The following is a 17,800-nucleotide window of genomic DNA, read 5'->3' as shown; positions in this document are numbered from 1 at the left end:
TTATTTTTCAGAAAATACTTCAATTTTCCTTTTCCCACATTAGTTAAATTTATCCCTTCTAAATTAATTTTGCCGACCACTCCTTTAAACTTCCTTCGTTTGTACCTCTGGCCACCCTTCTAGTCCAAAATTTTGTAATTAGACAAGGTTTAACAATAATTTTCCCCATATATATAATGCCACTTGAATAGGCCAGAACAAAGCCTACTCTTATTTAAGCCTATCCAAAACCCAATCAAGTGTTAGTTGGTTGGTTAAAATGGGCCCAATTACATTTACAAAATATTCTTATAAAACAATTGGTACTGTTTAAACTCGAACCGGTTAGCATCCCCATCACTTATAACTCCTAACCTAACAAAAAGAAGGCAAACGCGGATGGATACTATGGAGACTCTGAAAGTGCTCCAAATTATTCAAAAGAACACTGAATCTAGATATGCCGGAGTCAATATCAGCATGTCGCTATTGACAAGGTTTAAGTCTAAACACACAATTATGGGCTCAAGAATGAATCCCACAAAGCTAATTTTTATATATAAATAATGGCTTCCAAGAAAATAATACTCCATCCTCTCACAGACTTGTCCGAGTGTGAAGTGCAAGAATATCGGCTATCCCCATTTCATATCATATCACATCAATATTATTTGTTGAATTTGTTATGATTATGCTTTTATAATTCCTCAAAACAAATTCAATTATCTAGATATTTTTCAATCAATTATGGGTGTAAAATCTAATATCAAATTAAAAATAATAAAAACTCTAAAAGTTAATAAAATATTATAACTTTTAAGATAAATGTCTGAATTCAAATCTTATCATATTTATGAAATTTTAATTTATCTGATATAATAGATGTGGATCTAATTTTTGTATTTTAAATTTATCAGTCTAATAAATATGGATAAACTCTCTTATTATAAAAAAATAAATAAAATATAAAAAAGATGTTTTACTTATAATTTACAAAATCCATATAAAAAAATAATTAGTCATACAAATCTTAAAAATTTAATAGGTAAATAACTTATAAGTATAGCATTGTCATCTCATGTTAATTAAGATGCTCTACAAATTTAGGATTTTTATAAATTATTTTAGTTTTTAATAAAACAGAAACTTCTTAACGTACGAACATATTTAATGTTTCTTGGTTTTTCACTATTATGATTTTACGATAATGCCCTCCTCTATTGACACAGTATTCGGCATGCCATTTCATTTCACAATCACCTCCACATGCGCGTAGCTTCTGGCTTACGCCGGTCCACCCAGTTGGCCTTTCTCTCCACGTCAGGAAAACTGGGCCCCATGTCACATGAAAACCCTAAATTCACTCTACATGAAACCCAAATTCACCCCAAATGGAAAACCCTATTTCAAAAATCACACATCCTCCCATCCGACGCTCCCTTTCATGACACGTTACTATAACTTACCATCTAGGCCGTCCGTTACAGATCAGCCGGTCTGACTGTCGGGTAGTTCCAAAGCTACGAAGGCCGTTGGATTAACCAAGGAAATTGAACCAAAGGGTCAGATGCTACCCGAGATCTTTACGGGCAGATCTCATCATCTTTAAGAGCAGAGGGTTGCCCTTTCTTGTTCCTCGCTCTGATCAGGGGAATCTCAAACCCTAGACTCACGATTGAATAGATAATTGAGTTAGTGGTGGCGCGTGTGGTTCACGAGCGAGGGGGCGATTGATGGTAATCACGGCGGATGGCATCGGCGGTTTTAGCCAATAGAAGCGAAGGCAATTGGCCGATGCAACAGAGAAGTAGTGGTCCTAAATTCATGGGCAAAGTCCCAAACCCTAACCCTAAAAAGAGACAATTTCTCCAGGCTTCAGAAATCAACGGCTGTCAGATTGATGAGCCACTGGCCGTCACTCAATCCGCCGCCTCAGACGACGCCTCATCTATCAACCGAAGACCCAATAACAAAGACCATCTCCTCTGGGGAAATTACGTCAGCTTCAATATCGCGTCGTGTTCGAAGAAGGAGCTGGTTGAGCTAAAGAATCGCTTGATTGTGGAGCTTGAACAGATTCGCCAGTTAAAGAACCGAATCGAAACGTCGTCGTTCAGATCCAGCTCAAAGAAATCGTTTACAGCCATAAATAACAAGATTTCCGGGAACAAAAGGCCGTTCCCGTCAAATTTGAGTCAGGATAATGGGAAACTGATGAAGAGTTGTGCGCAAATCTTGAACAAGTTGATGAAGCACAAACATGGGTACATTTTTAATTCTCCTGTTGATGTTGCTGGAATGGGCTTACATGATTATCATGATATTATAAAGAATCCCATGGATCTCGGCACTGTGAAGTTGAAATTGTCTAAGAATTTGTACGATTCACCTGTGGAATTTGCTGCTGATGTTCGGTTGACCTTCAGCAACGCCATGACCTATAATCCTAAAGGCCATGATGTGTATATAATTGCGGACCAGCTTCTTGCCAGATTTGGGGAGTTGTTCCGTTCTGTAAATGATAAGTTGGTTCAAGATGAGATCCAAGAGCGGGTTTATGATGAGGAATTGCCGGCGAATTCTTGGAATTTACATGAGTTTAAAGATAGAGAGATCTCAAAGCAGCAATTTGTGGCTAAATCTGAGCCAATGCGAGTTCCGCCAACTGGGTCAAACGCTAATCCTCACCCTAAGCCGAACCCTCAAGTGGCTGCACAATTGCCTGTAAGAACTCCCTCGCCACCTGTGAGGGCTGCACCAGCTGTAAAGACATTGAAGCAGCCGAAACCAAAGGCCAAAGATCCCAACAAGAGAGAGATGAGTATGGAGGAGAAGCACAAGTTGGGGGTTGGGTTGCAGAGTTTGCCACAAGAGAAGATGGAGCATGTGATTAATATTTTGAAGAAGAGGAATGGGAATCTCAGGCAGGATGAGGATGAGATTGAGCTTGACATTGAGACTTTGGATACTGAAACCCTTTGGGAGCTTGATCGGTTTGTGACAAATTATAAGAAGATGGTTAGCAAGATTAAAAGGCAAGCTTTAATGGGCAACAACAATGTGGCTGAAATTGAAGCGAATAGGGTAAATAATGTGGATAGTTATGGCAATTTGAGTACTTTAAATAAATTAGCTGTCTGCCATTCTAATCTCTATACTTTTTTGTTTCATGTTACAGGAAGTACTAATAGTTGAGAAAACTGACGCGCCTATGGAGTTGAAGAAGGCAAGGAAAGGAGAAGCTGGAGAGGAAGATGTGGACATTGGTGATGAGATGCCGGTGAACAATTTCCCTCCAGTGGAAATCGAGAGGGATAATGGTCATAACAATAATGCAAGTAGCAGTTCTAGCAGCTCTAGTAGTTCAAGCAGTGATTCATCTTCATCAAGTGGTACTAAATCAGAAATTTTGATCTTTGGAGTGGTCTGCAGATTAAGTCTTGAGAAAATTCTGTAACTAATGATATTAATTGTTGCAGATTCAGATTCTGGGAGTTCATCAGGAAGTGATTCAGATGCGGATGATGCTCGGTCATAGCAAGACATTCAACTAAGGATTGAGGATATTCTTTGAAGGCCTTCCTGGAGATAGGGTCTCGGTGTGGTGGTTATGGACGAATGAAGGTATTTATCGGTTTGCCCAGTTGTTGCGACTTCGTTTTATCCTCAATTGTTTTATGTTATTATATTTTAGTGCTGAGTCTCTCTCTGTTTTTATACAGGGGGTGGTGAACTGAACTGCAAAGTTCTGTTGTTAGTGCTTTAGGGAGGATTTTGATTGTAAAGATGGGAAGTAGAGAAGCAAAAAACCTAAGAAGAAGATAATGTTTAGGATTAGGGGAGAACTGTAGAATTTGTAGCAGGGAGCTAGAGATTGATGTAGAAGAAGCTTGTTAGAGAGATTAGATATAGGGATTTGAGATACATTGTACACATTATAACACTAATATAAGATGATTTTGAAGCGCAATTCTTCCTGCATATTCTTTTCTTGGCGAATGAGAAAATGGTGCTATAAATAGGGGTGGATATGAGTCTAACCTGAACAATGGTTGGTTTAAGCTCGGTTAATACTCAGATTGAACTTGTTCGAAATAGTATTAAGTATTGGTGGAAGGATGTTGATGGGATGAATAAGATGTTTGTCAGAGTAGCAAACGAGTTAAACTTAGGACCGATTTGTTGAATTGGAATTCCAATTTGAGTTGTGTCTGTATGAGTCGAATTTGTACTTGAGCATGAGTGGAGCCCATCCTGAGCTGTAAAAGATCAAGGAATCTGGACTTAAATTGAAAAAACCAAGTGATTATGAACGTGAATGAATGAGATTATCTGTAAAAGCCACAAAATAAAAAACGTGAAGAAAGGTGGTGCCACGTCAGCCCAGGCAGGCTTGTAAAAATTAGCCTAATTCGTAATAATTAAAGTGTCGTGCTCAACTTTTTGTCATTACATCATGCTACAAGTAGAGGATACACTATAAAAATCAAAGGAAGATACGAAATTGTTGGCCTTGGTCCAACAAAAATCCAAAAGAGCAACGAACAAGAGTGGATGGTTGACAGACAGAAACAATGTAAATGTAATGAAAACACTAGACAAGGGAGGCTTGGCTTGGCTTGGCTTGTTCCAGCCGATTTAGAACGGGAGTACAAAATATAAAAACCCCATCAATCTCCTAAACAGATTTCAGTATCAATAAATTACCTTGAGCTTTACAATTCATAAATAAAGTCTTGCTTTAATATTTTACAATAATAGTTTCATCTAATAACAAAACATAAGAAGAAATATTATTGATGTGTCTTTATTGATTAGTTCATTTTAATTTAAAGATAATCAAATGATAATACATTACCATTTGTAATTGTATTTAGGGGTAGATTTGATCAAATTTATGACTCAGAGGTCAAGTTGTTATGTCCATTTATCATGTAAACAACTTTATTCAATTTAGATTATTGACAACCTTTTTATGATATTACCCAAAATCAAATGCTGACTCAGATTAAATATTTTCTTGCCCATGTTTGTGTCTGTTATTAATAGACATTGTATTATTTGACATTTTATTATGTGGAGACTCGAACAATTATATAAGTTCAAATAAACCAAGCGTGATCACTAGCCGATCATTTTAGATTATAACCAAACTAAAGCCTCCCCTTTTTCATACTCAAATCCACGCTTACATTCATGTGGAAAAGCAATGAAAAACCCTTAGCTAGTGATATTTAAAAGTCGTAAATCAAGCTCACCATTGTATAAAGAAAAAACACCAGGGTTGGTCAGGACATTAACAGCTATGTTAAAACAAATGCCAAGATTATTACATACTACTACAAAAATACATTCAAAAACATTTTCACCGTTATCAGTCTCTTCCTATATCAATAACAAATAAACCCACAAAACCTTTTTAACATTTTTACCAACATCAAGTTTCATCTTATAATATACTCTGGCAGCCTTCCTACATAATTTTCCCAAAAAAATGACTATGAAGTCCCAAGAGCAAAATGTCTTCCTGAAACTGTTTAGAGATGAAAATGCTGGGTCACATTTGCCTTCAGCACAGAATAGGTAGTGATTAGATTGAAGTTTCCCAAGAATGTAGTATAAGTAATGAATTCCATCTGTAAGGAACTTTCAGCAAATATCCTTCCAAATTATGTACTCCTACCAATCTCATTTCACTTTCTTCAGACTGAGAAATGCCTCACCAAGTTCAGATTCACAAGCAGCATGACCATCGGGGGTCAAATCTTTAAGAAAGGAATTGGTCAATTTAAGACTTGAGACCGTCTGAAAGATCTTAGAACAGAACTTGCGTACTTCAGATTTCCTTGATGGCTTCTCAGGCATATGTGTCACCAACTCCTTTATCAGACAACTGAGATTTCGGAGGTGACTCTTCAACACTTTCTTTGATGCGTCTCGGCTAGCTTCATCTGAGCTCAATAGGACCATTGACTTCAATATCTCCATCACCAAATCAAGTGCCTCAACTTGACGAAATCCTGATTTTGCACTGCCACATTTTTCCAGGACAAAGCTGAAGAGATGATGCCCAATCCATGGTCTTCTTCGAAATATTTCTTTCAAAAATTCAGATTTTAGTTGAGACTTTTTACTATCAAAATAACTAGCCAACACAATTTGGAAAATATCATAAACCTCCTGCAACTCTGACTCTGAAAATTTTCTAGCATCAATGATCTTCAGAATCCAAAAGGTTGAATTCTGAGCCAGGGAGACAATCATTTTGTATCTGTTCCAGGAAGCTGACTGCTTCTTCTTAGATGGATTGGCAGCAGATTTCTTTCTCTTGAATGGTCTTGCCGCCAATTTTAAGTTTCTCTCCAACAAAGATGTAAGAGTAGGTAGTGGCACAGATTCAGCCTTAGGGAAGTCTTTTGCTTTGAATATTTTCTTCTGTAGAATTCCCCATATCCGTTGTTCAAGCTGCCCACTGCCTTCGGCAGTATGCGGGTTAACTAATGCCTGAGCCAAATTTGAGTACACCATCAGAACCTGGGGTCTACCTGTGATATCAAGAAAATTCCAAACCACATACCAAAATTAGGATGCAGGAATATAGTTGAAAGTGAAAAAAAAAAAAAATTATTACATGGAATTTTGCAAAATTTTTAGTATCAGCTATTTCTAAATGGCCTATTTACATAAAACACATCATTCCAAGGAAAAGACATTAGGTTGATTCCATATACACCAGTAGTAGGAATGCAGCTTTGCTAACTCTTAAACTTATTGATCCAATGTAATTACCAATAATAGGCAATTTTTATAGGAAAAAAAGACTAATATCATTCCTAAGAGCTTTTATTTTTCATTTCAGACTAAAAACAACTTGTGAAGCAACCTATATGACAATTACAGCTATCCTATCTGATGCAACATATATTTGTACTTGCCTGGATTTTCATGCAGGTAAATTTCCAGCAATGATAAAACACGAAGTTTAAACAGATTAAGCTGTGATTGAGCAGTTTCACTCCCAGCCTGGTTCTTTTTCTCTTTGAAAATCTGGGCAAGATAAGTGTCCATGCGGAACATTGCCTCATCATCCATTCCACTATCAGAATTATCAGAATCTACAGGAAGTTCTTTATCGCCTCCTTCAACAGCAGCTACTGCCTCTGAGTCATCAGTCTGCTCATCACTCTCCCCTGTTTCACCAGGCTCGGCTTCATCTTCCTCTTCTTCAATACCAAGAAAATCTTCATCATCATCTTCTTCTTCAGTGTCTGCATTACGATGTCTAGATGGTTTTAGGTCTCTCTTAATAACTTGCAGCATCCGGAGCAGTCCGTCGTCCGTGACATCATTACAAAAATATTTGAAAACCTAACAACATAAACAGATGCCATATAAAGCATACATATAGCGTCCACTGGGATATAGCAAGATAATTAATTTTTTTGAATAAATAATCTCCAAGTCCGAAAATGTTTAATTCCATTTCTTATTTCACTATAATCATCTCCATACAAAGCTACGCGCAATTCTTCATTTTTATCAACTATAAATGATGAATCCTATGAAAATATAGGCAAAACAGCAATAACTTGAACAAATTAATGAAGAACAACCCTAATGATAAATCCTATCAAAGCTTTTGAATTTTATTGGAAAACAAATACTAAACTACAAGGCATCAATCTAAAGCTATGACTGGTAAACTTTCAGATGCATTAAACAAGTGGGGTAACCATAATCATGACATTGTTGAACCAGTTTACAACTTCAGAAAATTAAAAAGAAACAGCAAACAAAATGAAATTGCAGAAGTAGATAAAACATATCAACATTACAAACAGATTTAAATCAAAACAGAGGGAAAAAATCTACACTTGCAATATTTACACATACCTGCTCGATGGCAGACCGCATAGGAGCCGATGACTGTGGCAGCAATGAAAGCAATGTATCCACAAGGACATCCATTAACTTTGGTGCTGAATCATCATCCAACTCATCTTCAGTGGAGGAGTTAAGAAGATCAGAAGATGCAAATGCCTTTTTACAACACATGATAAGTTCAGAGGCAGGTTCAGAATATTCCCCTGGTCGGAGGAGCACTTGGAGAAGCAACTGGATGAGCAAGTATCTCAGAGCATGCAATTTATTTGCATCCATGCTGAGCCCACAGTTCCTTTCCTGCAGAATTAAATGCACATGCAGAATGGAGGAAATCATTTCACATGATCAAACCACAAAAATCTATCGCAAATACAAGTTTGAAATAAATCTGATGCAGATTTAAAACAAGCCCAAATTTTTTATAAGAAAAAATTGAGAGATCCCAGTACTCAGATCCGGTACTCCAAAAAAGGCCACAATTAAAAGCATGAACAGATGAATGCCACAAAAACCAAAATTAATGATAAACTACCTCTCTAGAAAGCCTAGTTTCCATTTCTTGCAATTTCTTCAATGTCTTCTCATCATCCGCACTTAGAGATCGAAACAGAGAAACTGAAGGAATGTTGCGTAATGTACTAAGAAACCTCATGAAGTATGATCCTAGGTCACTTGGCTCGAGTCCATTGGGAAAAGAACGTAAATTCTCCACCTTCTGAGCATTCGCCAGCAATGACTGGAGCTGCTCGATACACATCCTGCAAAGAGCACTTGATGTAGGAGCTTTAGGCCACCTAAATTTCTCCTGTAACTCAAAAGATGTCACTTCAGTGCCAAGCGATGCAGAGAACAAACCCTGAACAGCTAAAAACTTCAAAACTTCCTTCTGCACTCGGAACTTTGCTTCAGGATCCAGGTTCAAATATTTCAAAATGCTGGGGAGGGATTCTATGACCCAACTTTTCAGGAAATCAGAATTTGCCAGTGTTCCTACTAAATCTTTATCTCCAACTGAACCTATCTCAGAATTGTCATCTGTAGTTTGGCTCTGATCTGAAGGTTCCTCTGATGTAGAACTTTCGTCTATAAACATATTCACTAAGTTTTGAATGAAGAGTGTACAACCTGATTCTGTTTTGAACTCTGCCATCAAATCCTTAACTGTTTTAGTCCTTGTGATGGAGTCAAATTTGCCATTACTGTGTTTTTGTAAAGCTACAATTACAGCAACTCTTCGGACATCATCGTTCCCAACCCATTCCACTATTTTTTTAAGGAAATCCTTTGCAACATTATACAGCCATGCATCCTTTGAAGGAAGTACATCTATCAGGCAGTGAACAAGTTTGTAAGACAGAACAATTGAAACAAAGGATGCAGGCAACCTCAGAAAAATAAGAGCCAATACATCAAATGCCAGGTGTTTACGGTCATGAGATGACAGAAGAAGGGATCCTTCAACAATAACTTCACAGAAAGACTGAAGATTCTTAGCAACTTCTTCAGATGAGCTGGACTTGCGACTCTTTTTGTGCTTCTTTAAGGAACTTGAAACTGATGCTGCATCTTCAGCTTGCAAAACTGAATCAGGTAAGAGAATATTTACCAGAACAGGCCAAACGCTGTGAACTCGGGGCTGACAGAAGGTGGATTCCTGCCATATTCCACACAAACAAAAGTACATTTAGAAAATCCATAATTTCTATCCTGGCATATTATAGTTGCAGAGCATGGGCATATCTGATAATCACCTTCAAGCAATTGACAAGAGAGGACAGATGGTCAGCAGCAAAAAGTTTGCTAGAGCTGAAGGGAGTTGGCAAAAGTTTTCCAAGCTTTTTGCTGTCAACGGAAACTTTTTCCTGAATTCTCAATGCTAAAAGCAGAGCATCAGGATTTCCAACTTCACTGGCTCCTTCAAGCCACTCATGAAGACCCGGAGCTTCAAGTACATGACTTAGCAAAGCTTCAGTAGGCAACTGTAAAACCAAAAACTAACTTTTTAAGCATGACAAAGCATACAAGTCCACAACCATACCGTCTAGATAAAAAAATGGAACAGTTTTGTTTACATCCATTTTTTGTTTATTAAAGTAAATTGTCATAAATACTAAAATGCTAAAAAAGGGGAGCTGATCCTTGTATGCTAGACATACAGGTAAGACATCCAAACATATACAAATATCATAATCAGATGTACAAGGAAAAAGATTCTAATAACTAAGAAACTCATGCAAGGCAGCCATCCAACAAGCTTAGATATAATAAGCCTGTCTTTATTCTTATGGACCTGGTTTCTAGACCCTCCAGTGCCCAAGTCTATTAATGCAGACAGTCTAGCCTACATGTAGTTTCACACTCAAGCAAGTATTCAAAAGCCTATCCTTGGAGGAAAACTCTATAGAGGTTTAATTATTCCAAACATGTTACTGCATATACGTAATAAACATAAAGAAACAATCAATATGAGTAAGACACCATTTTATGACAAGGGGAAAAAGACCATGTAAATAATATTGTAACGTCAACCGAAATAATTACACAAACAGAAATACAATAACTTAGAAGGCAAAGAGATGAGAAGGAAAGAGGAGGGATGCATGAAGAGCAGAGAAGGCAGACATTACTGAAACAAATCAATCAAGACAAATCAACCTACCAACTGTATAATTTTAGAGAAATATACCAATCACTTGAGCAGATTTATGTAGGAGCTAAAAATCTCAATAATGAAGAACAATATACCAATAGGAAGTTAATTCTTTTACCACTTAACTGTCCCATAATTATATTATTCAAAAAATGATTTTCCAGTTTTAAGAAGAAACAAACTTTTTAAAATCAAGGATATATAGGTTTCATCATTATTTCACATCTTATAACCAAAACCTAAAAACAAAAATAGATTTCCCCTTGAGTCCTTGACATTCAGACCATAATTTTTATCTGAGTATAAGATCAATTAAATAGTTATATAATCCCATCATATACACATTAAAGAGGTTCAATATAGCAATATATCCTCCCAAACAATCTGGAAAATTTTTTAGGTAAAGAAGATATTTTGAGCTATCATAGATATTGACCAACTACAATATCCATAGAAAGGGAAAACATGTACTATGCTATTAATTGGTCTAAAGCAGCACCTTCTAATGTGTTCAGATAACCAAAAAAGAGCCTTACATACACACACACAAATGCATCATTAACTACAAAATCAAGTCATCCTGGATATCCTGGCATCAAGGATCAAAAGTGAAAATGATTATCAAGGACAGAATGAATATGATCCATTATTAGAGCATACCTTTTCAATTAAGTCTAAAATAATTGACACAGCAGGCTCTTGCAAGTATCGCCTCTTTGCTGCAAGAGAGATAAGATGACCAATAAATTCCTTGATATATGGTGTGTTTTTATCAGAATTCCACTCATTAGTTAGTCTTCCTGACTGGGCAATAGCACCATAGGCAAATAAGCGTCCCAAAAGGCAATCCCGAGCTTCCTACAATTGCATAGAAAAGAACTTAAAAGCTTCCTAAGTTCCTACCATTGCGTATCATCACAATACTTTATAAAAATATACAACATTAAGAAAATAAAAAAGCTTACCAGACCCTTCATTGATGCAGAGACCTCTAGCAAATCAACAATCAGTTTCAGCAATGCATCCATTTTGATGCTAGGAATTTTACCAATTAAAAGAGTCAGACCTAAAGCAAACCCCTGTCTTGCACACTGCAAAAGCAATTTCAGACCATATAATAGCCAAATTTATACAAAAATGTAGTCAAATAGATGGCCCAATATTCATAACAATAACAAGAATGTAGTGCTGGGATCATAATTGTTCAATTCTACAAAATTTCCATGACACAAAAAGATCACTTCCAATCTGTAGCTCTAAATATATCCAAAAGTTTCAGTTTCATTTTGTTATTGGCATAACTATAAAATCCAATGGACTAGGTATGATTAAACAGAACATGAACCTCAAATAAAATAAAAAATTGCAAATTTCTATGAACAACTGCATAAAGCATAACAAGTAAAATAAGTTAATCTGTAGGATAAATAAACTTAAAGTAGAGCAAGCAATATAATTTGTCTGACATAAATACAAATTAATTTGTGACAGCAAAAAGAAAATCCTAGTCTTGGTTAAATAAAATAAATAAACATAAACAGAAGAAAGGAATTGGCATACAGTTGAAAATCCCATAAAATACAGCCCATGATTGCAATGAATCAACATATGGTAAACTAGGAATACTCAAAGTTACCAAACTAAACTGCAAAGGCCAACTTATTTAAAATTGAAATTTATCAAAACAGTGTGTAGAAGAGATAATGACTGTGTTCAATTAAGTACAAGCATAGCCAATCAACAAGCAAAATCGTTTTTCTTTCCATTAGCTGCACCTTTTATTAATTATTGACCCAACTTGGTAATGAAAGAGGCCATATTATTTAAAGCTCTTAAAACTTTCCAACCCAGATCAATATGCTCAAATATTAAAATCAAATATTATTTATAATTCTAATAATTGTCTTCAATTTGTAAATGCTTTGATATTGAACTGAAATTACTAGACAGGGCATGCTTGCATCCAGAATAAAAGAGTCAGCATCTGAACCCAAAGATTGTTGCAGGTTGCAAGTCTTTGGTTTATAAGGTTATACATCCTACATATTCTCAACAAATTCCTGATGCAACCAGGAATTGACAGCAGAGAATGTCTCCGCCCCATAATGTCTGGAGATGAGTTTTTCAATCAATCTCATCATCTGGAAAAATCAAATAGCTATTCCATCCCATACCATTTGAACCTAAATTTGAAACTTAAATTCAAGAAGACCAAAAATATCATGTTTCATAAAATATGGCAATGTTAAATACGAACATGGAAACACAAGACTATGATAGATGAAAGCAGACGGACTGTGTCGAATAGTTATCTCCAAAACAAACCACCTTAGCCTCCGAAATAGATGAGTTACAGAAATTTATATTGTAAAACACAAGTTCCATTCCTATGCATTAGCCACAAAAAATAGATAATCACACATAAGATTATTAATCAAGTTAACAAAACATACCTCTCTAGATGAAGAAACACCACGGATAAGTCTACGCACAGCATATCTTAAAGAAGGTGCACAATCATTCAAGCCATCATCTTTTTCAGCTTCCAATTTCATTCCATCCTTAACCGACTCCTTCCCACCTCTCTCATATGCCTTCTGAACTTCCTCCAACTCTGTCACCAGAGATTCTGCAGCAACTTGTCTCATCGAAACATCAGCAGATGCCAAATCCTGAAAAACGCTAATATGAAACTCAGGCATACCACTACTAGATGAAAACACGGTAGATGCCAGAGTGCCTTCACTTTTAGTAACTACATCCGTTTGTTTGGGCTGTGACTTTATATTTTCCATGGCGGTGTGATGCCTCTCTTTGTCCATTGCTTTTCTCTTCTTCTTTCTTTCCATGGGTTTAATAGATGCATCCGCAGTTGCCCTATCTCCATCTTTTTTCTTTCCCTTTTTCATTTTCTTCTTCACAGAACTTGCAACAACATTATCACTTTCTACATTCTCAGCTGAATCTACTATAGCCTCTGCTTCCTCTACAGCATTGGAGTTCCTTTTCTTGCTACCCATTGAAACAAAGATTTTCTAGCTTAAACTTTCTGCAGTAAAACAACGCAACCAAAAAAATGTAAAAAAAAAAAAGGGTTTGACAAAGAAAGTGCAAAGCTTTGATATTAGGGTTTTGAAGAAACTGAAAATAGTGGATTGTAGGGTTTTAGAATAAATATTTTTAAAATTTATTTGGCTTTGGACTAATTCGCCGCCATTTGGACTTTAGAAGGGTCTGGTGAGATCCAGTTACACAGTGTTTAGGGTTGCATACTATTTGTTTATTGCAAAATCATCCCTGACTTTTAGATTGAGTTTTGTAAATAAATGAATTTCGTATTTTAATTTGAGGTCTAGAGATGCTAATTGTTAGGTGAACATTACATGACTCTTTTAATTTAAAACGATCAAATTTTGAAGTCTCAGTTTGTGGTTTGCAAACCAATTTCAAACTAAACCTTATTTAAAAAGAATACCTTTCAAACCCAATCAGTTAGGGTATCCTCTATAAATTTATTAATTTAGGTTACTAAATGTAATCCGAACATAAGCCACAAAATATCTACTTAAGAACCAAAATTAACCATTGAATATCATAACATAATAACAATCATGAGATTTGGTTAACAATAATTATTTATAAACTAATAAAATATTAAAAATTTTAAAGTAAAAATCTGAATTCAAATTTTTGTCTCACTTATAAAACTTTGATGTAATAATTATAAATTCAATTATTATATCTCAAATTTATCTAATTAACAAATATAAACGGTTTAGTTATCAAAAAGAAAATCCTAAGATTTGGCCTTGCAAAGAAACACTCTTAACCATTGAACATTGAAGCAGATAAACAACTGGCCAAATGAGATTCGTACAAAAGCAAACCTAAGAGGCCAAGAAAAGTTTATTAATAATAGAAGAATCAAGCTGCAACCCAGCTTATACATAAAGTCAACAATTGAACAATTATAAGAAAAATTATGCTTCAATGTGCTTAGCTAGTTCTCAAAATAAAAATCAAGTAGCTTCCTAGAAGTATCCATGTTTTAGATAAAATGCCAATTCAAATCACATCTATCCTAAAACAGATCAAAAGGATGTTAAACGCCTCAGCATTCACTTTCATTTTTTCACTTCTTCGTATTCGGCTTCTGGAGCCTGTTCCCCACCGTGAGAGCCTCCAGATGCAGAATCACCACCTGTACCACCAGCCATGTGCTGTCCAATCTTCGAAACTGCTTTATTTGCAGCATCAAGCTTAGCCTTAATTTCATCAATGTTATCACCTCCCATTGCAGTTCTTAGATCAGCCACAGCATCCTCAATCTCCTTCGCAACTTCAGCAGGAATTTTTTCCCTGTATTCACTTAAGCTCTTCTCAATGCTGTAGATAGTGGTGTCGGCATTGTTTCTGATATCTATCAAAGCTTTTCTTTCCTGATCCTTCTGAGCATGTAACTCAGCTTCCTTAACCATTTTCTCGATCTCATCATCTGACAGTCCTCCAGATGAGCGGATAGTGATCTGCTGTTCCTTGGCAGTAGCCTTGTCCTTGGCAGATACAGTAACAATGCCATTGGCATCAATATCAAAAGTTACCTCGATTTGAGGCATTCCTCGAGGAGCAGGTGGAATGCCCATAAGTTCAAACTCTCCAAGGAGCTTATTGTCAGATGCCATTTCCCGCTCCCCTTGGAGTACCTTGATACCAACCTGAGTTTGATTGTCAGCTGCTGTTGAGAACACCTGCATATAAATGCAACACCAATTATGAATAATACAACAACAGAAAAGAACGGAGAACAAACTAAAGCATAAACTGCAACTTGGATATATTAGTCAGATTCTTGGCTAAACAGCAAACCTTAGTCCTCTAAACTAAAGAGTTAAAATGGTTAAACACACCAAAGCAAACAGTTGTCTCAAGTAAAACTTAAGTAGATGACAAGTATAGTCTAGACAAACAGGCTGCAGTTGTTTACCCTACTAGTAATTTCTTACAGAAGCATACTTCATAGTAAATTCTTACAGAAGCATACCTAAATAATCAAACATGATTTTAAAACTACATATCTTAAAAAAGATTCAACCACAATGTTACATTGCTCTAAACAATCACTTACCTGACTCTTCTTTGTTGGTATTGTCGTGTTGCGGTTAATAAGCCTCGTGAAGATACCACCAAGTGTCTCAATACCAAGTGAAAGAGGTGTAACATCTAGGAGAAGCAACTCTTTAACATCCCCACGAAGAATACCACCTTGGATAGCTGCCCCAAGTGCAACTGCCTCATCAGGGTTCACTCCCTTGCTTGGGCTCTTTCCAAAGATCTCGGAAACTATTTCTTGGACCTTAGGTACCCTCGTCATGCCTCCAACAAGAAGAACCTCATCAACATCTTTAACAGTGATGTTGGCATCCTTTAAACAGTTCTTGCAAGGGGTTTTAGTCCTCTCAATCAGGTTATTAACCAGTGATTCAAATTTAGACCTAGACAAAATTATATTTAAATGTTTTGGCCCAGATGAGTCAGCAGTAATAAATGGGAGATTAATTTCAGTCTGAGATGTTGACGAAAGTTCTATCTTTGCCTTCTCAGCAGCCTCACGAAGCCTCTGCAAGGCAAGTCTGTCCTTCGAAAGATCAACGTTGTCAGTTCTCTTGAATTCACTCACTAAGAACTCCAACAAAGCATTGTCAAAGTCCTCACCACCCAAGAATGTGTCCCCGTTCGTTGCTTTTACCTAGATAAGATAATCATTAGCATAGTTTGAAATAAAAAAACAAAGAAACAAAATACACTACATAAATATGATTTATACCTCAAAAACACCATTAGAGATCTCAAGAATTGAAACATCAAATGTTCCACCACCAAGATCAAAAACTGCTATTAGGCCCTCCTTGTTATTCATGCCATAAGAAAGTGCAGCAGCAGTGGGCTCATTAATAATTCTTTGAACATCAAGGCCAGCAATTCTACCAGCATCCTTTGTTGCTTGCCTCTGAGCATCATTGAAATAAGCTGGAACAGTGATCACAGCTTTTGAAACCGCCTTTCCAAGATAGGATTCTGCAGTCTCCTTCATCTTGGTCAGAATAAAGGCTCCAGTCTGACTTGGAGAATACTGTTGTCCATTGGCTTCAACCCACGCATCTCCATTTGGAGCCTTGACTATCTTAAATGGAACCATTTTCATTTCCTTCTGCGTCTGGGGATCATCAAATCGTCTACCAATGAGACGTTTTGTCCCAAACAAAGTGTTAGCTGGGTTGGTCACAGCTTGTCGTTTTGCTGGTGTACCCACTAGAAGCTCTCCTTTATTATTGAAAGCTAGCACTGATGGTGTGGTCCGTGCTCCTTCAGAATTCTCAATAACTTTGGGATTCTATGGATAAAAAAGAGAACATTGTCAGAAATTATCTAGGCCTCTTAAATAAAACTCATGAAAAATAACTATCAGGACACGTCATCATGGACTCATACTTTTCCATCCATGACTGCAACACATGAATTGGTTGTTCCCAAATCAATCCCAATAACATCGTTACCAGCCGGCTTTGAACTGTGACAAACGGGCACCAAAAGTTAAAAACACAAATCAAAAAATCCAGTGAAATAAAAATCATCACTAAACCTGCCGAACCCACCATACCTAAAAGGTCTTGCCAAACTAGCCCAACTATTGCCCAGATTAGAAGGGGTCCAGGAGGGCTTGGCATTGTTACTCAACTGCAAAGACAACAAAAAACACTCAGATTCGAGAACACAATCACAGACGTCCTGTGATCTTAACCTCAGTGAAGAATCAGAAACAAAAAAAAAAAAAATCGGCGAAACACACATAGATGACGAAATTAAAACTCTAGTGGACAACAAAAAACTTGATAAATATTTAAAACTACACAACTAATAACAAGATATTAAGCTGATTAACAGAGTAACACTATACTGTAACAAGCAATCGGAAGCTAAAAATATGAATCTTTTGAAACTCCAAAACAAAATAGAGCTCCACGAATCGTGAATCACAAGACAAAACCCATATAAGAATGTTCCAGTGGATGAGGGTTTCAATACTTACGCATCTGTAGGCGGAAAGAGGAGCGGAAACGATGTCGCGACGTCGGATTGAACGGAGCAAAGCGGTGGCGGCCATTAGCTGACGAGGCTTTTTTCTCTGGAAGAAGAGAAAGTGGGAGAAATGAGAGGGTTTAGGAGTAGGGTTTTACAGACTATTTGTTGAATAAATTTATAGAAATTTTGAAGTTCTGACTTGACTCA

General features: G+C 36.5%; 3 protein-coding genes across 5 annotated transcripts; 1 reads left to right on the top strand and 2 right to left on the bottom strand.

Annotated features, from left to right (window-relative positions):
- Window positions 1-1,602: 1,602 nt before the first annotated feature.
- LOC123226905 (transcription factor GTE7-like) lies at window positions 1,603-3,949 on the top strand. The gene is made up of 4 exons (XM_044651467.1): window positions 1,603-3,063; window positions 3,158-3,371; window positions 3,459-3,603; window positions 3,702-3,949. Exons 1-3 carry the CDS (start codon window positions 1,729-1,731, stop codon window positions 3,515-3,517), a joined length of 1,608 nt encoding a protein of 535 aa, XP_044507402.1. The 5' UTR covers window positions 1,603-1,728; the 3' UTR covers window positions 3,518-3,603; window positions 3,702-3,949.
- A 1,263-nt stretch (window positions 3,950-5,212) lies between these two features.
- Window positions 5,213-13,760, bottom strand: LOC123226903 (myb-binding protein 1A-like protein). 2 transcript variants are annotated; one of them, XR_006504409.1, is made up of 9 exons: window positions 12,967-13,759; window positions 11,479-11,604; window positions 11,174-11,371; window positions 9,615-9,842; window positions 8,396-9,517; window positions 7,873-8,160; window positions 6,915-7,347; window positions 5,561-6,524; window positions 5,213-5,500 (listed from the first exon to the last, which is right to left on the bottom strand). XR_006504409.1 is itself a non-coding variant. In XM_044651466.1 (8 exons), exons 1-8 carry the CDS (start codon window positions 13,531-13,533, stop codon window positions 5,668-5,670), a joined length of 3,819 nt encoding a protein of 1,272 aa, XP_044507401.1. In that variant the 5' UTR covers window positions 13,534-13,760; the 3' UTR covers window positions 5,213-5,667. The 2 variants fall into 2 exon arrangements, 1 of the variants encoding a protein (XP_044507401.1); XM_044651466.1 differs by having other exon boundaries at window positions 5,213-6,524; window positions 12,967-13,760.
- A 641-nt stretch (window positions 13,761-14,401) lies between these two features.
- LOC123228141 (heat shock 70 kDa protein, mitochondrial-like) lies at window positions 14,402-17,756 on the bottom strand. Of its 2 annotated transcripts, XM_044653394.1 has the most exons (6): window positions 17,601-17,756; window positions 17,172-17,248; window positions 17,003-17,081; window positions 16,338-16,904; window positions 15,639-16,259; window positions 14,402-15,261 (listed from the first exon to the last, which is right to left on the bottom strand). In XM_044653394.1, the coding sequence occupies exons 1-6, from the start codon at window positions 17,673-17,675 to the stop codon at window positions 14,638-14,640; spliced, it is 2,043 nt and encodes a 680-aa protein (XP_044509329.1). In that variant the 5' UTR covers window positions 17,676-17,756; the 3' UTR covers window positions 14,402-14,637. The 2 variants fall into 2 exon arrangements, with proteins under 2 accessions (XP_044509329.1, XP_044509330.1); XM_044653395.1 differs by lacking the exons at window positions 17,003-17,081; window positions 17,172-17,248 and having other exon boundaries at window positions 17,601-17,751.
- Between the last annotated feature and the right edge of the window lie 44 nt (window positions 17,757-17,800).

Source organism: Mangifera indica, chromosome 10 (genome assembly GCF_011075055.1).
Source record: "Mangifera indica cultivar Alphonso chromosome 10, CATAS_Mindica_2.1, whole genome shotgun sequence".
Lineage (NCBI taxonomy): Eukaryota > Viridiplantae > Streptophyta > Magnoliopsida > Sapindales > Anacardiaceae > Mangifera > Mangifera indica.
This window is presented reverse-complemented; position numbering and strand designations above follow the sequence as displayed.